Here is a 22,756-nt window from a genome sequence, read left to right on the forward strand (position 1 = left end):
CCCCAAAAGTACATAAAAAAACACACATTCTAAATCACCATGCTCTTGAACAGAAAGTTCCACTTCTTCTGAAAAAACAACAAAATCTAAGCTTTAATCTGTCTTCTAAGTGCTACTGGAAATGTCACGCATTTCTGGATATGATAGAAGCAATTCAAGATGTCTAAAATGGATGTTCTGGTCACAGATCTACAAGGAAAACTTTTTGGAACCCACATGAGGAGCTAATGCTTCATTTCTACATGTGACAGACTGTGCAAAGCATTTCAAATTACATTTAAAATGTAATAATAATTAAAGCATCACCTTAATTTATTGTGACCTTTCTTTCAGAAGTCCATATACCACAACGGTACATGTAGGGGAATGTTTCTCTTACATACATAAGAAAAACAAGATGCCACATAAATAATACACATGTCCTTGAGGTGCCACCCAACAACAGATCCTCATGGCTTTAGTGTGGCAGTATGACTTAGAGCACAAAGGTAACAGAGGATTTCCATAGACATAAACTATGCCTTTGAGCCCAAAAAGATTTTTTGAAAGCAGTACCACACAGTACAACAGAGCAGACTTACTATATTCAACCCAACAAGGAACTGAATGAAAAGTTTTGTTACTAAACATTGAAAAAGTATTAAAAAACCTGAGATATGAATCCCATTTATGCACATACATCAAATCAATTCAACACAACAGTCTAAATGGTGTGTTTCTGTATTTGAGGCATAGAGAGAAAAGGAGGGGCACCTTCGATAAGCAAAACTACCAACCTCATCACATGTATGCCCAGAGCTACGGCTGTTACAGTAAAATTAAGCATAACGGCCAGTTCACAGTTAAAAAATTCATTTTGTTTTCCATGCTTGGAGCACTTGGAATTTTTATGGTGAAAAATCCAGCCAGATGGATAATCATTAACATTGTTATTATTATTATATGGAATCTTGTCTTGTAACATTTCTTGCATTATTCAAAAATGCAAAGGAAATGGAAGTCACTATTTTTGTGATGCCTAATTCATGAGCTCTCAAGGCTCAACAGACTGATACCTGCACTTTCAAACCATAGATGTTGATGCACCAGTACCTTTGATGATTTTTCTAGGAGCCAATGGCACAACCAGAATCACAATTATCATTCACTTTTACTCTACTTGTAGCTTTAACAGAAACACAAATATTTGGTAACATGTAGTGCTACCATGAATGCTGGTTTGTAGGTATAAAGAACACTCACTAAATACAAATAAACAGTTGATTTTAAAACATTTGCAATATTTTTACTATCATACAGTAAAGACTGACAGACCAAATGCATTTGTTAATTAAAGGAGAAATATGTACTAAATCATAAAATGACCATGATATGTCATAACAGAAAGCATGCTTGTCCTTTGAAATGTCCACTCCAGGTCAGAACAACTGTTTTTGTATGCCCATTTTACATTTGTAAGAGCTAAAATTAATTCTGAATATTCAGCAAGTGTCTGTTTACAAATCATAAGAAATCAATAATCTTTCAGAAGGAGTAAATGTTTATCATGATTAAATTGAGCAACACGTTGATAGAGTCTGGCAGGCAGTGAGACAGGCAGTCACTGAACATTTTCAGAGCACTGGGCTTTTGTTTTCAGGATATTGGGCTTAGTTTTACATCAACAGACAACTGGCAGTTATAAACAGCTGATCAACTTGCAGTATAGGACTCATCGTCACTTGTCATTTGCAAAGTATAATGTTTTGCTCATCTCCCTGTTCAGTTTTACCTGCCTGAGGTTTGTGTCTGGGGAGGTGGGGGTGGGGAGGACTACTGATTCAGCTATAGATGGTATATGAAATAGAGATTCAACCTATTTAAGATGCCCTTTATGGCTCCAATTCAATATTTGAATTACAGTACTCATTTTTGAATACTAGGGTTTGACATATTTCTCTTTTAAAAGGAAATTTTGGCACTTATCATGTGGTGCCCAAGTAGTGTTGATGGTAAATGTAGTCAACTGTAGCAATAAATAACTCAGTGTATGCTATATTGACCAAGAATGCTGAGTTCTCCTGCTGTAAAATCTGTTGTTCTCTCTTACACTGGATGTCATTGGAATCGAGGAAGAACCACAGGCTGTTTGGATTTCTAGTCTCCTCTTCTGGGCCATGCTAGAGAAGCATTTTTGTCACCTAACGCTGTGTTGTTGGCCAGTAAAGTATTAGTTAGGCTGATACACAGCTACATGGGTGTGGACATCAGATGCTCACTCACAGTGCATCCTGCTACATATAGGCACTGCTGCACAGCTCTGCTAACAGGAATACTCAGTTAACTTGGTAAATGCAGCATGCATTGAAGATTGTACAGGAATGACGATACATCCACATGAGAAGTTCTGAATTTACCCTTAAACTTAATAACATCTGAGAAACCAACTACACAGACTGTTAATGCAGACTACTGAAAAAGAAATCTGTACAGATAGCTCATTTGGTCCATTATATAAATACCCTTGCTACTGGAGTATGGTATTTTGTTTGTAGTGCTGTGTGTTTGAATGGTATGCATGAAAAAAAAAAATACACAGACAGCCTAAAGGAATGTTACAAATGAGTAAATCCCCCCTTTCTCATAGAACTGACTGCATGCAAGATTTTTGTTGGTAGACAGTGTTGATAAATGAGGGCCCAGGACTATATCAGTGCTCTTGTTATGTAAGTCAGAAAGTCTGCTCTCAAATGTTATGTTAGACAGAGTCATACACACAACACATAACAAATAAAGGTTACAGAAATACATCACAGAAATGTAGGTATAGGTGCTGCTCTGCTTAACAGAGCTCGTCAGGGGCTCTGTTCCTGTTGGTCAAAGTGATTTCTGAGTTGCAGCACTTGACCTAACAAAAGCATAGACCAACACCAAAGGTGGTCTTCTTAGGTCTTTTTACTGGCCTATTATTTCCATGAAGATAACTGACTTGCAGGCTTGTAAAGCCTGTGTAGAAGAGGCCATTGTCATTACTTGTTGGCCCCCTAGCTCTCCACAAAAAACATTAGATACCTATTAACTGCAGCAGGCCTTATCCCATCCGACGGCCGCCAGTTCTTATATAGCATCCTATCAGCCCCTGGTGGAGCAGTCACACATGCCCTGGCACAGACACTGGCAAAACCCATAGACCAGGCAAACTGTTAGGCTTGATGGCACCAAGCTAACACAGACAATGCCCAGTGTTACCCTCTGGATCACCAACAAGTAGATTCCCAGAGGCAGCGAGCCAAAGTATAAGAAACCCAGCAGCCAGACCAGGATGCGTGGGACATGATTACAGAACTTGGACATGGCGTCCTGATCAGCCGGCCCATTAGAGCCCATCGATATTGAGTCCAGGCTCTGATCAGCATAGATGTCAGAGCTTGCGTTTCGGCTCGGGGAGTGCTGTGAGTCTCTCTGCACTTCCATTATAGTGATGACCAGGCAATTGGAGGAGTCGTGAGACGGGCTGGAGGAGGAGAAACTCTTTGGAGTGAGGACCACCTCCCCGTTGTGATCGGAGCTCCAGGATTTGTCCCGCATTACCAAGTGGGACATGATATTAGCATCGTCAGGCAGAGCTGACACCTCATACTCTGTGATCTCGGTTTGGTGTCGGCAAAAGGGGCAGGTGATGAAGCCTGCTCCGTCAGCAATGTCCAGGATCTTAATGAGGCAGCGGGCGCAGACCCGGTGCAGGCAGTCCAGTATCTTAGGCTTGCGGTTGTGGGCATTGTAGCGTTGGTAACAGATTTTACACTCTAATTCCTCTGGTGGAGGACAGTCCTTCTCTTCTAACTCAGCTTGAGGACAGCTCATCTTCAAGTCATTTTCTGAGAAAGGAGAGAAAAATATAGAGGCAGAGACACATTGAGAAAAAAAAAATTAGATGGATAATGTTATTTATCTAGTCGAGCATTTCATGTGGCTTTGACTAGAATGCAGCAAATTGTACTCAACAAGCTGTTTCTGACTATTGTTATCTGCTGTATCTTTGCCCATCAGGGAAAGGTCAGGGCTCTGCCTTCTCCTCTGGCTGCTTCTATTCTCTGTACCTGCTGCTGATGAATCATTTATGGTTTGGGAGTTGGATCAGGGTGTCATCCCAGAGCCCTTTGTGGCAAAGCAAGAGCCAGTAATGCTATTGATATTTGGGAAGAGGTGGTAGGGACAGCTTCTCCTTCAACATTATGTGTTGATTCAGTAATTTCATGTACATGTGTAATATAGCATTGTTGCATTTCTTCATCAAAATGACCAGCCCCTGAATTGAAGCTTTTACAGTGTTACTTTTTCATATTTATTTGGATGATCTACCCCTGCTTAGCTTTTATATTTGGCCTGCAAGGATACAGAATTACAGAGGAATATATTTTCTTTTTTGAAAGCGATTCACCCAAAAATGAAAATTCAGTCAATTCACCCTCATGCTGGTCAGGTTTAGTTTTTTAGTCCACAAATCACTGCTGGAGTTTCACAGAAAAAGAGTGTTGAAGAATCTCCCAAACAGTGTAGGTGAATGGTGACCAATTTTCAAATGGAGAAAACTACTGAAGAAAAAAGATTTATAAATAAATGAAATGCCTCCACACTGTTTGTCTGGTGTAATCCAAGTCTCCTAAAGCCCCGACATGCCGTTCATTGTGTGCACACTCCAGCACACCACACAAAAATTGACTGACATTTTTTTTGAGATTCTACAAAGTTGTTGTCCTGTGAAAAATCTAAACCAGACCTTCAATCAGCAGTGAGTGGGTAATGACTGAATAGATAATGACTGAATTCTGAGTTCTGAGTTCTGGGTGAACTGTCCCATTAAGTTATTCACACTCACCCCTATTTTAGTACTAGCTGATGTCAGTATAATTGTAGGTAGTTGCTGACAACTGCTGAAGAACACCAGTGATCATTTTCCTCCATGGAGGAACAGCAAGAAACTGTCAGTCATCATTAATAAGGTCAAATTGCTCTGAGCCTGTATCCATAGACACCAAGCATGGATAGGAATGAGGTTAAGAAGCCCCCACCTCCTGTGCTCCTCCCCTGACTTTTACTGTAGATCACTGTCATCTGCAGGTACATAAAAGTTCATTTCATGATCTTTGTAATCCCAAAATTAAAACAATGATTAATTAAACTAGATAAATAACTTTTTGAAACACCTATTTTACATTGCCCACTTTTTGATTTTTTGACTTATGATTTCAGTTTTTTATTATTATTATTATTTTTACATGACATACATTAGTTGCCATGCACAAACACACCAGTAAAGCTAGACTCACACAAGTAGCCAAATTCTGCCCTGATGAGAAAATCAACTAAACTTGTGTTAAACAGTAAATGTGACCAAGAGCTCCTGAAAGCAAGTTCAAGGGAAACAACACAATAAAATAAGATTCTGAAAATACAAATCTGTGTGATATATACTGTAGATTAACCCTGTGACAAAAACACCAGTGGTTTTCTATGGTGTTAGAATACTGAGTGCAATGTACAGAAGCAGTCGCTGTATTCTCACAGCTCATTAAATTTGCAGAACCAAAAACATAGGAGGATGCAGTAATAATATAGTGACAATATCCATTACTACTGTTGTATCTGAGCCATGATGGCTCCTCTGATAACTCGCCACCAGAGGCAAGGCCTGAGACTCTATTCCTTAGTAAAGTGAAAGTACCATAAAGTGGATTTCTTAGAATGTCCCTGAGGGTTGTGAAATAGGTTTGATCACACAAGAGGGACTGAATGCTTAACAGCAGGCCTACAGTTTTCACAATGCCATTTCATGTTCCTCAATCAACTTAAAAAAATATTGGATATGTGACTGCCTGACAGACATTCTCCGTTTCAGCTACCGACATCATGCATGGCCCAGTGGTGATGCTGGTTGTACAAGTCTACCAGTAGTCTGTGTCAAAGATGAATCCCAAGCACAATCAGCATGCTAATGTACTATATACTGTATTGAATTACATGTGTTCTAACCCATATTGATCATCTTATCAACAAAGTTACATTAAGATTCTCTTTACATGGAAACAATACATTCTCTACTCTCATTAGAAAATGAATTCCATTAAGTTCGACAGAGGTTATGTAGACATACAGTAATAGCATTGTTCTTATAAAGGCCTATTCTGTTTGTAAATTGCATGCTTATATTTCTAGTGTATTAAAATTGAATGAGGTAGGAAACTCCACAATGTCATGGATAGACTTGTTTTTAAAGTTCCACTTGCTTCTACAGATTTTAAGAAGAACAGCATTTATATTTTATGCTCTCCTCTCTTGAAATAGCCACCAGCGGAAGATGAAAAATGAATCCCAATTTTCTACAGGTAGAGAAATATACATTAATTTATTTTTTTAACCAACTGATTTTCTTGATGTTCCTTATGTTTCAGTATGCCAGTATATGACTGTGTATGTGCCTGTGCCCAGGAACACTGTCACAATACAAGGGTACCAAAAAGCCTATAGAGTGTTGGCTGGTTTCAGTTTTAATTGTGCCAAGAGCAACTGACAGGAATGAGGTTAATGAGCAGGTACTGTGTCTGCTGCTGGGTTATGAGAGACACAGTACCAGAAACCGTTCCTGTACTCACCATGATGGTGTTTCTGTAATAACACAAGAAGATGTTGCTCTATAGGCACCTAAAGCGAAGCATAACCAGACAGATCCTTTTGGAACTGTCCTCTTTGTTGTTGCAATTGGGCACCTTTCTCTTTGAATAGCAGAGTCTAGAGGCCCCAGTCCCGAGGCACTGCTTGGTTTGGGAGAAATATGCATCTTCATTTTAAATCAACCTTTTAAAACTCTCTGCAGTTCACAGGATCCATCCCTCTGTGCCTCTGCCATGCAGCTTACATATGACATTGAGGTCAGATAGCAGCTTTGACCTACCTATAATATCATGGAGTGACACAGCAGCACTGGAAAAGGTCCTCAGGAACAAACACCACCTACTCTGTGCTCTTTAAGGACCAGGTGTGTCCTTGGCCAGACATGGTGTCCATTAAGGGGCACACGAGAACAAGTTCTTATCCCACCTGGGTATAATGGCACAGATCAGGCATCCTAATAAGAAAAGCTGCATTGCCTGTAGTTCTCTTAGTGATGGTTGTCACTGGATTTAGACATACTCTATTGCTGTCCCGTTGTGGTCAGCATGCCTTACACAAACCTTAGGGCAGGTATGGAACATGTTCATGGTGTCAAAACCATTTAAGTCCTGGATTAAATGATAGTGTAAGGCCATTTCCGTCATGGTTCTGCTCACAACTCGGAAGTTGTAATTTCCACCCATCTGGTTCTGGAAAACCAGTTTATGGTCAGGTGGCTAAGCAAGGAGAGTTGAGCAGCTGGGGTCTTTATCTGCAGTCAAGGTGCCAACTGTTTGGCTGCATTAACCCTATCCTATTTCAAAACATATGGGGCTTGTTTAGTGCTGTGTTAATACAGGTATTGTTATCAGTCACTAGAACATGCTGATATGGACATCCTGCATAAAAAATCTGGCCAGTGTTCCTCTTCTTTTTAATGCTTGTTAAGATAGTGAAGGATTTGTGCATTCTGTTGCATTCCCCAGATGTGATAATCAGCAAGAACATGACTGCAGCTCAGCCTAAAGCTGCCTTGCAGTCTTTGCTCAGGTCAAGGTTTTTTTTGGTTAAGTTCAGTATGATTTTATACAGTTTATACAGTTACAAGATTTAGAAAAGGTTTAGTAAAACCTTAAACCCCACCTAAAATCACTGAGTGCTTTCCTGAGCTATAGTTGCAGTTACGTCATTCTTGTTGATACTTCTTACTTTACCTCTATATTTGGTCATTAACCAGTCCCCCTCCCATCAGGAAGATGCTATATAAAGAAAAGCCAGTCATTCATTCATTCATGACCATGAAATATAGATTGAATAGGTGGATGTTGCACTGGCAATTGCCCAGCAGGCCTCTCTGTGACTGTTAAATATTTTAACCTCCAGTCTGTTACGTTAAAAAGCCTCCTGAAACATGTCAGACAGATGTCAGAAAGAACCAGCTCCTGCTGCATCAATCCAGGGAACAGAATCGCTCAGTTTTCCCCTGAAGTCCCAGACAAATAAATGTTGTAAAGAAAGGGCGTTGTGCAAGAAAAAATTCAGCTCCTTGTTATGCAAAATGCAATATGAACTGGAACTTGCACAATTGTTCATAAAGCTATCCTGTGGCATTTACACTGTAAACAAACATTTAGCTTTTAGCAGAAAGAACTGTAAGTGTCCTTAAGGCCTTTTCTCAGAAAACATTTGTCAAGGCTTTTTTGTATCTTCATTCACATCATCAGTATTGTTCTCATCAGCATATTTTCTACCATCTCTGCTCATTGTAAGATTTATTGGCCCATTACTTCTGTCTTCATAGTAACTTCATTACAACTGTCAGTATGCATTATGACTCTGATGTTGCCATGTGCATTGATTTCTAATCGAACCACAAATGCAACAAACCTTTATTTATCCATTTCACACCTCTAGTTAAGCTGCATAGAAACACTATATATATATGTATATATATATATATATATATATATATATATATATATATATATATATATATATATATATATATACATATATATGTATATTATTTTCTTTGTACATGAAGTGCTATTTATTCATCTTAATATTTTTGGTGTGAGTTGCTGAGTTTTGTTGATACAGGCCAAAGAGATGTCTGCCAATCTTTTTTCCAATATGATGGGACTAAATCACACTCAGCTTGTGGTGCTCGAAGTGCCAGAAAATACATTTAAAAAACTAAACAGCAATGGCTCTTTCCAAAAATCATGACATGGGTACTCGAGATAATCCACAGACCTTGTTGTGAGCAGTGTCATGGAGGAACTATTTTCTTTCTATGGTCTTTCTACCAGACTTTCTACAAGAACTGGGTCATGATTTGTGGAAAGAGACACTGTTATTGAGTTTTTCACCTCTATTTTTTTGGTACTTTGAGCACTACAAGCTGACAAATGATGGAGGGCTGATATACTGTAGGGATATGCTGATGTGTAAAGGGCTATCAACCACTCTTTGTCTAGTCAAAGCAGTTTTTCAAATTCCACATGAAGAGTGAAGAAATGTAGATGAACAGCTTCTGAGCATTGTGATATGTGTGTATGAAAATGAATGTGTTCTGACTGACTGACTGATTGATTGGTGCACTGTCTGACAGACTGGTTAACTTAACAACTAATTGACATGTTGACAGACTGATTAGTTGGTGTCCAAGGTAAATATGTTCAATTTGAAACATATAACATTGATTTTAAAATGGTTATGTAGCTCCACTATGGATGTGGAACGAGGAGTAACACAGGGAAGGAGGTGGACTGAAGCTGACATTTGAAAAGGTCAGCTTTTCAAAGAAAACCAAGTGCAAGTTACATCAACAAATGGCAAGACTGCATTACATCACATGGTGAAACAAAAAAGTAACCTGTGTGAAATACTGAAGAGCAAAAGAAAAAGAACAACGCAAACAAAAACAAAGTAAGTCTGAATGAAGGGAGAATTTCTGTGATTATGAGATGTCACTATAGCATGAAACATTATTAAGTTATCAAGGCAGGAAATATCAGCTGCCTGACTTAATAAAAATCCATAACGGGACCTTGTATACTGCTCACAATCAACAAAATGCTCATCATGGATGTGGTAGGCTCATTTAAAGACTTCATTTAAACCAAAGACTGCTTTGCATACTTATGCTACCACCTTCAGATGACTTAATAATTCAATTCACTCAAAGGAAAAGCCTGGATAATAGGTATTTGTACTAGATACAGGAGGATACACCTGGGCTCTATGGAATTATAATGAGCATTTTTCACAATTTCTTTGACATTTTATAGATTAAATGATTAATCATGAAAAGAATCAGATGTTTAATCATTAATAAAAATAATCATTAAATGCATCCCTTCAGGCAAGATGGGACAATTATCCTTCCCATCCCTTATGTTCTCTGCTCCTCTGTCCCCATCTCTCTCTTGTTCCTTTCAGTGTGGATAGTTGATGATAGCTTTGACCTTTGCTGTCAGAATATCTGCTTGGTGAAGCTTCTCTAAATCATGCCATTGATCCAGAGGATTATGTTCATGCTGCTGTTGGCAGATCTTTCATCCTTGTTTACAACAATTGCGTGTAAAAACAGAAGAGTCTTTTGGTAAACTTTCTTCATTTTTTAACAATTAACCTGTCAAAGTACAAAGAATAAATGTCAGCTGTCCTGTATAGATGTATTAGTTTGAAGAGCAACACGAGAACTAATAATATTTTGGTAAAACTTAAGACTTTCGTATATATTTCATTGCATGTACATGTAGCCATATAGATGGCACTCCTACCTCAAATGTTTGTCATTGAAAATAAAATACGCTTCAATGTTTAGATCTTTGACAATACAAGCAACTAATAGCCCAGGATATGATGAGATTTTTAAAGTTCAAGTCAACAAAATTGGATTTGGTAGTTTGATCTGTTGGTGAGTTAAGGTGGAAATATACTTCTGCAAATTAACCTTAACTGAACCTTTGTAGAGGAGGGTATTATGGGCAATTGTGGGTTGCAGAGGCTCATAGAGGAGCTTACTTGTACACATTCCCAAATCTCAACAATGCGTAATACAGTGTCAAGCAAGATCACACACACAATTCAACTCCTGTTGGGAAGCAGGAGGAAAAAAAAACCATAACGTGATAAACAGCCAAGAGACAGCCATGCAAATATCTCAGAACAAGCATGTCCACCTAAGTGTAGGAAAGAAGCCGTGCCTTTATTCAACTATTATATTTATTTCCAATGGTAAGATTTGGATAATAATAATAACACTATTATAAAATCCATCAAACACAATTTACAGAGGTTTCAAATTCAACAGAATTAGGATATTTGTGGTTCTTTGGGCTCTGTAATGCTCAGCCTTTTTGATCGAACAGTGGGTACCTGTGCTTTATTGTATGGCATGGTACATTTATCAGAAACACACTGCTGGAGATCAATTGTGGCCTCCACTGTGCATTCTGCACATTGACCTGTAAAGTGTTTGAGTCATTTCAACTGATTATCTGGTCATTGTATCCAGTCTTTAGCTGTAACAAAAAAAATTTGTGGAAAAAAATGGCAGATCTGACACAAACTATATTCTCTCAAGACCATATTTGTCAAAGTGTGTTTCATCATTAGCAGCAGTGTCTGTATGTCTGGAGTTGTGGCTCTGTTCTGGCACAAACAGAACAGAACCTGCTGCAACAATGACAGAAAGGCTATAACGTTCAGATAAACTGGTACTAACAGGATGTGGAAACAGTCATTGAACAGATTACAAGGTAATTTACAGTAAAAGCAAAATATGAAAGCTAAGTGAACAAAAAGGTTGTTACATAAAAAAAATAAAATTTATGTCAGGAAGGTGCATTATAGGTTAATGGGAAATTTAAACATAATAGGTGCATTCGGCTTGTCGCTGTTTTTGCAGGCATTGTCACATAAAGGTGGATTATGTTTATATTCATAATTATTATTCTGTGTCAGGGTGTTTCTGCCATCCCACGATACTGTAATAGCCTGCAGTATATGAATAGACTTCCAGTGCAGTATTGAATTTAACTTATTAATTGGTGTAGGAACAACACCAGAATTAATGAATGAATCTGTAATATCTGTAATCCCTAAGTCTACATTCTTTTTTTTAAAGATTATTTTTTGAATTTTTAGCCTTTATTTGATAGGACAGCTTTAGACAGACAGAAAATAGGGGACAGAGAAGGGGTAAGACATGCCGCAAAGGGCTGCAGGCTAGAATCAAACCCATGGCCACTGCTGAGGACTGTCAACCTCTGTATATGGGGTGTATGGATTACCAACTGAGCTACCAAAGTTCCCAATTCTTTATTAATTTGTGAAACCGATTTGATAGCCAGATGACAAAATACAACAACCTTTGCAAACATCATATAGCTGAGGACATCATGTTGATATAATTATATTCATTGTGATAGAGAGCAATCATTACTGTGATCAGCTTTGCTAGATCATAACGTATTTGTGTATGTCACTGAAAAAGGAAATCACATTTCTCAGTTTGCTTCCAATCCCACAAATCACATTTCCTGTGCTCTTCATGTGGAAGCCATCACATTTTTGAAGAGGTACAATTCAGTACTTCCAGTATAGTTACAGAGCCCATAGACAGAGCCTGTGTCAGAAGCATGAATCCATTTGAAATGCTGAGAGTCAGCTGAGAGTTTGTCTGTCTGTACAGTAGCCCACAAGCTGTTTCAGCCACTGTTGACAGTGTGGGCTATACAGAACAAGCCTCTTTAGATACACAGGTCCAATAAACTAGTAAAACCTTTGAATGGCATGGGGTAGATGATTGAGCACTGCTGCTTCAGAGGAAAGGGGATCTGGATGAGCTTTTGTCTTGTGCCAGCATGGTCTGCCTGTTTTTACACAGATTAATTTTGGGAGCACCAGTTAAGTTTTTCCACATGCCAGAACTCTCAAGAGTGCTTTCAGATATTGAGTTGTTATTGATGGGCCCTCCATGTTTTCCAGTATAAACATGATGGCAGTCCCGCTGCTACTGTGTGTGACAGTGAATGTGAATGCTGGTCTCATATACTGTATAGAACATCCATGTCTCATTGCTGCTACTGATTCAATCAACAGCTATGTAGCTTTATACATAGTAACTACGTCACTGTATCATAATGGCAGTGCTATGCCCTGTCGCCTCCTAATCAAAATGTAGAACACATAAGTAGAACAACATTTCTGGGCAGCAGAGATAGCAGTAACCGGCTGCTATCTGTAAGCACTATTAGGCTGCCAACAGCTCCGCTCTGCAGAAAGACACAGCATAAATTCCTTATAGGTGAAGAAAGAATCAACTTGCTGTTCCACAGTCACCTCTAAATGATTATATGTCAGAGAAGTGATAAAAAAAAATAAATAAGAAAACAGCCAAGAGGATAAACACAAAACCAAAGCACCAGGTATTTACAGCTCCAACATGTTTCAAAACCATCAGTCCTACTAAAGACCAACAAACCATTAGTTATCTGTCCAGCCAAACACAGCAAACCATTAGCATGTTACAAATCGGGCCTGTGCTAGCCATTTGTTTTGCTTTTTGATCCAACAAGATGACTCCAAGGACTCCAAATCACATGTTGTCATGTGCCCAGGTAACCTAGTGTTTTGCAGTTACCATATAGACAGATGTGTCAGTAGACTTACTTATGACTTTGACATTGGCAGACGTTCGTGAGACACCTGAGCAGAAGAGCTGACTTATTTAACAAGATATGAGATGTGTTGTCACTCCTGCTCTCTATCAAGGGAGGTGCATGTTTATGTGTGTGTGATGTCTGTGTTTTTTGGCAAAAAATGCTGGTAGTACTCTTTTTTTCAAACTCAGCAGACAAAGAGACTAACCCCATCATGTTACTCTGTGCCATTGCAAGCCAACCTACAAACAACCCTCCGCATTGCAAGAGCGTCACTCCTCAGCAAGGGTCAGAGATTTTAACCAGAGGGGCATGAAAGCAGAGTCAAATCAGATCCTGCTTTACACTGAGTTTTATATTACACACCACTAAATTAGAAGGAGAAAAGTCATACTTTCTAACCTTTACCGAGCAAGGAAGAGTTTTTTTTTTCTATTCACACTTTATAGACTGCAGTCGGTAAACTAGTTTCATCCACTGAATTACAGGGATAGACGCTAATATTTTTATGCACTGACCACATGGGCCACCAAGCCCCTAAATTTGGTGACCAAAGTACATCTTTGGTCGTTGAAATGTAAACTGTAAAATGTAAACAAAACACATGAAAGGCGATTTTTAGCAACTTAACATGGCTTTGTTTGACAGTGTCATTTGTGTTGTCCACTTTTCCCTTGAATTAAATTGTGGCGTGGTGTTTCGTGAAGGTAGATGTCTGATGAAAAAAAAAAAGTTAGACATCTCAGCTTGTTGAGGAAACCTGGTGGTACACACTGCAGTACGTCACATCGTCAGATGTGTCATATTCTAGCAACTTATACTTCCTTATGCTTCCATTCACTCCGAAAATGTTCATTGTGTTCTTCTTTGTTTCTGTTTCCTTTGTACACTTAGTAAACCCATATTTCAGTAGCCCCCACATATCAGTAGCTAGCAGGTGACAAGTACTGTTGACTGTTTATGAAGAAGTTTCAACTGAAAGGTGCAAAGGAATTAGGACATTTGTAGAACTGTAATATTACGTTGATGAAGGCTCACAGTACGGGCATAAAACTTGGTGGATGCAGTGGTAACCTACATGGAATAACTGATGGCCACAGAGTAACTCTTTGTGGAAGTGGACCATTGGGCAATGGTTAACGTTGAATCCTGAATTAATCTGCCTGTATTGTCTTTTTTTGTCTCACATACTCCTCTCCAGTGTATCCACTTATCTCTCATTAGATGCAGTAAGATTGCGTGTAGTCTCGTCTCATAGTTGAATTCTGCTTGCCCTTTGGAGCTGTTTCATTACCTCTACTGTGTTTATTCTGCTAATAGTGCAAGACAGCTAATTGCAGCAGAAAAGGTCAATCTGTTAACATGTGCAATAATGCTTTATAGCTGAGGGAATGGAATTATTGCTGCAAGGAATTTAAACATTTGGATTTGTGAAATAATGAACTGGATAAATGATTGGTATGATGTTGGTTGTGGTGGTGAGCTGTTCATAAGAATAACATCAGGTTGGCAGATAAAACAGGAGCAGGTTGTACATACAGAAGCCCTTAACACAAGCTCAAAATTTACTCTGCATTTAGACTGTGAGTAATTGTTGGTGGCTGCAGTGCAAATCATATGTCAGCATATGGCTGGACATATGGCAGTGATAATGCATAGTTTGCTTGAAAAAGGTGGGAAGACCCAAAGGATCAATTTCAACTAGCATTTCCTGTGGACAGACAAAAGAACCAGGTGACTGGTCATTTTGGAAAATGAATGGAGTGAACCCTGAGAGGACCTCCAAGCACAAAACTCAAGTGTACCGCTAGTCATTGCAATTTATGTTATATATTATACTGGATGTCAATATTTCTGTATATTGTGACAATATTGTGTGGAAGACTATTGGTGCTTCCACAAAATATTAACAACACAATGAGATTTTTGGTAAATAATCATTAGTAATCTGAATCTAATGAGTATGTGTATGAAAGCAAATTAATAGAACGGCTACAACAGCCAGCCAGAAAATGATATTGCTTTGCTGTAATACAGCCTTTAAAACCAGGAAAAACAACACTTATGCCATATCATGACGTCTACTTTTCTATCACTGTATTGATATAATGTCAACATATTTCCCACCCCCAACACATCTTATATTCCATTAAACCTTAATTGGCTTTCTTAAATCCACTTCCTGTTTATTTTGAAAGTTAATGCTTAGATATACATTAAATAATACATGGAAAGATATTGCTGACAGGCAAAATACAGCATAATTGTGACTCTTTCGCTGTCAAAACAGTCCTTTGTAACATGATGTCCTATCTCTCTCTTAAGGAGTAAAAAAAAAGTTCAGTTTTAGCTCAGAATTTTCAGAAATATGGCTGAGACTGATATCAAGTCCCAGCCCCTGCTGAAACAACTCGTAGCCTACAGCAGAATACAGTGTTTGCACTGAGGAACAAGTGTTGTGAAGAAGTGTTTAAAAAAGTAATGAAAAACATTTTTAATACAACTATAATCCCCTACTGGATTGAAGTATAAAAACTACTTGTCTGCTCTGAATTTTTAGAATTGTTTGTTGTTACTGTGTGGAGAAGGTCAGCCAGCCTCTGGGCTGCAGCTCGGAGGGGAGATATATTGGTTTGGCGTTGCTCAGCTCAGCTTGTTGTGAGGGCTAAATGTCACCGCTTCAGCTGAGCTGATGCTGGCGCCCTGCTGCCTCCCTGGGGGGTTGATGGAGATTCAGGCCAAGCTTGGGAGACATTTTACTTTCCAGATTATAGTTCTCCAGCAGTAAATATCAATTCCATTCATTACTGAGCACAACTGGGAATTGGTATGCCAGTTAGGGGGAAAACCTGGGCCAAATTCAAGGCTCTTAAATGGCCACATGCTCAGTATCCAATGGGACGAGATTCAGATAAGTTTCAGGGGGTGTATTGATTGCTATCTTAAGTCTTTTTTAAGATAAAAAGAGTAAGGATTTTTCCCAGTTTAGTATCACAAAAGCAAATTCTAACTAATTTCAAGAATCATATTTTACTTAATCCTATTTTATCTCAAGTTAGGAAGTCCTAGGTACTCAGTCCAGCATCGCTTATCAACATTTTATGTCTACTATGTAGCAACTGTAACCCTATTTATTTAACTTACTTAACCCTAATCCTACTTTCCTCATCTTGCCAAGCTAAACATCTTTGTAACCATTGTTTTTCCTTAACTTTCTACTTAATACATTCTGAACTTGTAATTGTGACATGGAAGATCAAACTCTGAGCTAACAGAAAACGTCCAGTTGTTGTTGTGAACACAACATGAGGGGGGTGTTCACATGGGCTCATCTTGTAAACAAGGTAAACACGACCCCATTTGAACACACAAATACATTGAAGCAGTGAAGAGAAATCCAAAGACTCAAGGGATAAAAGAGAGTGGGCTAAAATAGCAGAAACAGTTTGGGCTGTATCCAGCATCCATTATGCAAAACCAATAAAAGAACAGCCATACAGATTAAACCAGCTAATTTCAAACTAGTTACTTAGTTAGCTAACAATGGAAAAGAAAAGTTAGAACAGCTTAACAGCTATCCCAAAGTTAAGAGAGTTTAATATTTGAGGAAGTTAGGATGCTTATGTATTACACATTTCCTATCATAATAGGAGCATTGACTGTTCATCTGTAATGGCCTTTTCCCCCTAAATCCTAACTCTCATTACCATGGTTACTGAACACTTAAGATTGGATCTGAAAGTTTGGAAGTTTATATGAGAGGGCCCCACATGGATATTTAGAATCCACTTGTCAGCAGAATGTTGCAGCCACCCTGCTAAGACGAGGTCGGCACCCTGCTGTTCCTGAGATCTCAAACTTTTATTGAGTGCATCTTCAAAGTATTTTATCAAAGATGTTTAATATTGTGAGCTACCCCATGTCCTCAACTTGTCTTTCTGTGCGCTTAAAATTCCCTCTGTGGACTACATATTATCTGCTGATTTTATTTTCCTTTGGCAAACTAAACAAATAGATGGAAATTATTGTACCATTCAAATGATGACAATATGTTTGCCAATCCCAAATAGATTGGTCAATAATCACCTTAAGATAAACAGCACTGGTATCTTTCTCAAAACACTGTAAGATGAATGGCTAAATTATCGGTTGTGGTTTAATTAAGTGCTTTACAACATTCTCAAACACTGACAAATCAGAATCAGAGCTTTTATCTGTCAGGACCACGCTTATTCCATGTCAGCCTCTAAGTACATCAGATTATAGCAGGGTGGTGTCTGATTACATACACTGCCACCTAATAACCACCTAGACCTTCTCCTACAAAGAAGCAGTCAATGGTGGAAAAGAGGTGAGTGTGTCACCTTTGCAGGATTAGGTTGGCTAGTCTATATTTGGGTGAAGCCAGTGTAAAACCTACCTAAAGATACCTACTTGTACTCAACAAAAACATAAATGTAACACTTTTGTTTTTGCTCCCATTTTCAGGAGTTAAAGTAAAAAAAAAAGTTTTCAGTTTTCTGTGCACACATAAGATTTATTTCTCTAAAATTTTGTTTGCAAATTTGTTCAAAGCTGTGTTAGTTCACACTTCTCCTTTGAAAAGATAATCCAGCCACCTGACAGGTGTGGCATATAGAGATGAAGGCCAGAGTGGCCTTTTAGTTTGACCAGTCCAGTGCATACCTGTGCAACAATCATGCTGTTTAATCAGCATTTCTATATCACACCTGTCAGGTGAATGGATTATCTTAGCAAAGGAGAAGTGCTTATAAACATAGATTTTAACAAAATTGTGAACAAAATTTGAGAGAAATAGTCTTTCAGTGTGCACAGAAGTCATCTTATATTTTTTACTTCAACTCATGAAAATCAGGAGAAAAAACAAAACTGTTGTGTTTATATTTTTGAGTATACTTGTTGCTATATGTAGAGGATTTGCTAATTTGATTCTGCTGCTTCAATGTGGTTCTGAGCTGTGACCCAGTTGCATTGTTAGTCATTCTTACATTTTACATCTCCCTTTCTCTCTTTCTTTCACTCACACACACTAACACACACACACACACACACACACACACACACACACACACACACCAGCCTGCACTTCACAGTATTTGGGAAGGTGTCAGTAAATACAAGGCAAGTCAGACTTAATCAGTCAGACACATTACTTACGACATAATGATTGACTGCTTAACTCGCACTTTGCATATTGTCTGTCTTGCTGAAACACTACTTGCAATTTGTGGCCTCTTCTGTAGACAGCATTGTGGAGACAGAGCAGCCTGTTATGCCTGGTGTGCACTTAGTAAGCCAAACAAGTACACAGAAGTCAGTTGAGTGATGACGCACTGAATATATTAATTGCTTGAAACTGCTAGTGCTTGATTACTAAAAGGAAGATGGTGACAAAAAATGTTAAACATACAAGAGATGGTCACAGGTGTACGCCACAATCTAAACATAATCAAAATGTGCCATGTGTGAAAACCCCAAGAGTGGCTCCACCCAGGAACAATCTATCATTTTGACAGAATAAATGGTCTTATATAGAGCTAATCTTTAGAGAGAAAACAAAAACAATCCAGGTTGTGTCATATGACATATCTCCTTTATGTGCTAAGCATGTGTTGAGCATTTTGGGGATTGTGACATGAAACAGTGAGGTAGTCTAACAGATGGGTATGTAATGTCAATGTTGTAAATTATATGCTCAGGATAAGGGTAGGTTCTGTGTGTATATTTCACATGCCCATAAGATGTCAAGGCCTGACTGTTTTGTACTCTGTGCCTTTCTTATGCAAAATGCAAGTATAAAAAGTGTTCAGACACTTAAATTTCTACTCACTGATCAGAAAAGAATAAGCTCCTGGACATGTAACACCACTATCAGTCTTTGAACATCATTCATGTATTTCACACTAGATATTTTCAATTTGCTTCCTGCTGAACAAACATTCCCACACATCACTAGTGTCTATCCAAGCGCTACTGATGACACGCTGATAAGCGTCATGCTACTATATCATGGTCGTGTCTTTAATTATGTCTGAAAGATTACAATGTTCAGAGCTGTTGGATTGTTTCAGTAAAGGTATTGAAAACACGTAAATAAATGAAAATAATAAATAAGATGGTAGGATAAGGTAGAAAGCTACATGATGAATGTGCTGCTTAATCCCACCAGAAGCATGGAAAGTAAATACACTGCCTGGCCAAAAAAAAAAAGTCACCACCTGGATTTAACTAAGCAAATAGGTAAGAGCCTTTGTGATTAACATGTTTCAGCTGAAAACAAGTTATTTAACCCTAACTGATGCAGCAAGTAGCTTCTCATTTTATAGACAACCATGTCTGAAGACATATCCTGTGGTTGTTGAAAAAGTTGTTACTCTGTTTCAAAAGGGTCAAATTATTGTCCTGCATCAAGCAAGGAAACAACTAAGGAGATTGTTGAAACTTCAAAAATTGGGTTAAGAACTGTCCAATGCATTATTAAAACATGGAAGGGTTGTGGTGAACCATCATCTTCGAGGAAGACATGGTCTCAACAGTAAAAAAAACTCAACAGTGGAATTCACAGCTATGTTTAATAGTGAAAGTAAGAGCATTTCCACACACACAATATGAAGGAAAGTCAAGGGATTTGGACTAAACAGCTGTGTAGCCTTAAGAAAAAGGCTTCAATTTGCAAGGGAGCATAAAGATTGGACTCTGGAGCAATGGAATGAGGTCATGTGGTCTGATGAGTCCAGATTTACCCTGTTCCAGAGTGATTGGTACATCAGGGTAAGAAGAGAGGCAGATGAAGTGATGCACCCATCATGCTTAGTACCTACCATACAAGCCTGTGGGGGCAGTGTTATGATCTGAAGTTGCTTCAGTTGCTCAGGTCGAGGTTCAGCAACGTTATGTCCCCAAAAATTAGGTCAGCTCACTACTTGAATATGCTGAATGAGCAGGTTTTACATCAGTGGATATTTTCCTTCCCTGATGGCACGGGCATATCCCATATTCAGGGATTCATCGGGCTCAAAGACCTTAACCCCATTGAGAATCTTTGGGATGTGCTGGAGAAGACTTTACGTAGCAGTCCGACTCTCCCATCATCAATACAAGATCTTGGTGAAAAGTTAATGCAACTCTGGACAAAAATAAATGTTGTGACATCAAAACCAATACTTGTTTGTTTTCTTACAGATTTAGGGTCTAATGTTTAATTAGTGCATATTTGATTGTTTTTCTTCATTGACAATGACATTTTCTGAATATGTTTGCACACAACCTGCTCAGCTTAAAAATGTATTTTACCCACTTATTCATCCACTCCTCTTTACCAGGAGCAAAAATAACTTTGACATGTTCTCAGCTCTCACGTCTGCCCCAGCCAATTACTTTTTTTCTGATTTTCATCAGATGGATTTAATGGTAAGATCTCTTTCTAAAGCGAGGCCCAAACACAATTTTAAAGCAGTCAGAAACAGGTTTTGCAATGCAAAACCTCATGGGTATACAAGAGTAGGCTTCAGCAAGACATGAATATCATTTAACCTTTGAGCCATGTTAGGACTCTGAACTAGAAAGGTGGAGGCTGGGATGGAGGAGGCAAAGAAGTAGCAGCAATGAGTGGCAGCATTGGTGTGGCAGGGATCAGTGAATAGGGAGTCATATTTACATGGCCCACCTTGTTATGACAGTGAGCTGTGATTGGAGTGTGACTGATTAGAAATTATTCAATCAGCAGGCTGACAGCTGATGACAGCTGGGCTGTATGACCTCCCTGTCCTGCATCAACCAACGCGATGCTTCGTGTGCATATATTTAGAACTCCAACTAAAAACTAAGTCATAGAAAATGTGAACTCTTATTGCCTGTTCTGTCACCTGGGACAATTATACAGCTAATTGGCCAGTATGTTTCAATAATGTATAGTATACAATAATGTATACTAGTTTGCTGTAATAGATAGATGCCACATAGTGACTTTGTAGGTTAACTAGCTCACATGATTACTCAAGGATTCATAGGTAGCATTTTGTCAGTGTTGTATAAATTAAATGTTTTTTTCTGTTTTTGTATTTTTACATAGAGTGCAATTTATCTTTGCTAATAATATGTTGGATTCATGTTAATTTGTATTTTAAGACATATTTTGGGGTTGGGGACCCCCACTGAAAACCACTGCTTTAATGTTATTGAACGTGGTACAGTCCTTCATGTAACGCCAAAGGAGGCAGTTCACACATAGCCCTAATACAACTACATTTTTTTATTTAGAGAAAACAATTTCACTTTTTTCCTATTAGAAACCCTTCATTTCAGATATTTGATGCCCTGTTATAGGCGATCCCTCCGCTTAGCATCGTATGCGTCTGAAAGCAGTGAGCGCAGAAACATGTATCCCACTGTTTCCTTGATTGTGATTAGTTGGCTGAGGAAAAAGCACCTGACACCTGGTGCTGTTCAGAAAAAGGTTTTATAAAGTGAAACCATGTTGTAAGTGCTTTATGGTTGCTTTCTGTTGCTCTCTATGTACAATACAAAGCAGTTTATGTATGAACACACCATGTTTGGATAATTACAACTCATCAGTCCTCTTATCTGGTATCATAATTTCTAGATTTAAAAGGCAGGGTAGGATAGCTTCAGAGGTACAGCAGCATAGATAAGTCGGTATCAAATCTATTTGTTTAAATGCTCTTGTACAAAATGTCTCATAATCAAATCCAGACAAGCCAGCTACTTAATAATCCATGATTCTTCAGAGTGAAGGGGTCAAAACAATTTGTTTGTTTTAACCTTTACTGAGCAGAGTGATAAACTTGTATGCACACACATAAATAAAAAGCTGATAGAAGGCAATCACACACTATGTCATTATAGAGACCTTGTTTTTCTCATCTCTACATCCTCTCCAGTGGCAGAGCAGCAACACACAGTATCTACCTCTCTGTCTCCTTTTAGCATCTTCATTTTCCTCTCTTGTTTATCATTCATTGATTCTTTCTTTGGTTTTCCTTTTGCTTTATTATTTTGAATGTTAATCTACCTCAGCTGAGATAGACTAGTCCAAATACCAACTAACATGTATTCCACTTGTATGAGTGTGTGTGTGTGTGCTGCACAACCTGCAGTAGTTCTGAACTGCCTGCAGCTCAGCAGCTGCTGGTACAACAACTTAAATCTAAATCTAAACAGAACTGTTATTTGCTGCACACACACAAGTATACACCCTCCAAACAAATAAACACCAGATGCACTCACACATAGAGGATCTGCAGGTTAGTGTGTGCGTGTGTTCCTCACCTTGTCCCAATGTGTGTGACTCCCCCTCCTCCACTCCAGTTGTCTCTGCTGCGCTGTCCTTCATGTAAATCCACCTCCTTCATAGCAACACTCCACATCTCATTCCTCTGTGTTTTGTGTGTGTGTGTGTGTGTGTGTGTGTG

General features: G+C 38.6%; 2 protein-coding genes across 2 annotated transcripts in view; one reads left to right on the forward strand and one right to left on the reverse strand.

The window, feature by feature from the left end:
- Positions 1-22,756, forward strand: part of cep89 (centrosomal protein 89) — a 68,347-nt gene that overhangs the window by 30,822 nt on the left and 14,769 nt on the right. The window lies entirely within an intron of this gene.
- LOC146333248 (E3 ubiquitin-protein ligase RNF182) lies at positions 1,593-22,743 on the reverse strand. Its single transcript, XM_084721405.1, has 2 exons — positions 22,614-22,743; positions 1,593-3,857 (listed from the first exon to the last, which is right to left on the reverse strand). The coding sequence occupies exons 1-2, from the start codon at positions 22,675-22,677 to the stop codon at positions 3,112-3,114; spliced, it is 810 nt and encodes a 269-aa protein (XP_084577531.1). The 5' UTR covers positions 22,678-22,743; the 3' UTR covers positions 1,593-3,111.

This window comes from Lutjanus erythropterus, chromosome 1, assembly GCF_056507025.1.
Source record: "Lutjanus erythropterus isolate fLutEry1 chromosome 1, fLutEry1.hap2, whole genome shotgun sequence".
Taxonomy (NCBI): domain Eukaryota; kingdom Metazoa; phylum Chordata; class Actinopteri; order Lutjaniformes; family Lutjanidae; genus Lutjanus; species Lutjanus erythropterus.

What these genes read in the sequence shown, in the direction of transcription:
- LOC146333248 (XM_084721405.1), bottom strand. Translation starts at nt 22,677, where the DNA reads ATGAAGGACAGCGCAGCAGAGACAACTGGAGTGGAGGAGGGGGAGTCA. An exon ending in GTCACACACATTGGGACAAG is followed by an intron (nt 3,858 to 22,613) that starts GTGAGGAACACA and finishes CTCCTTTCTCAG; the next exon opens with AAAATGACTTGAAGATGAGC.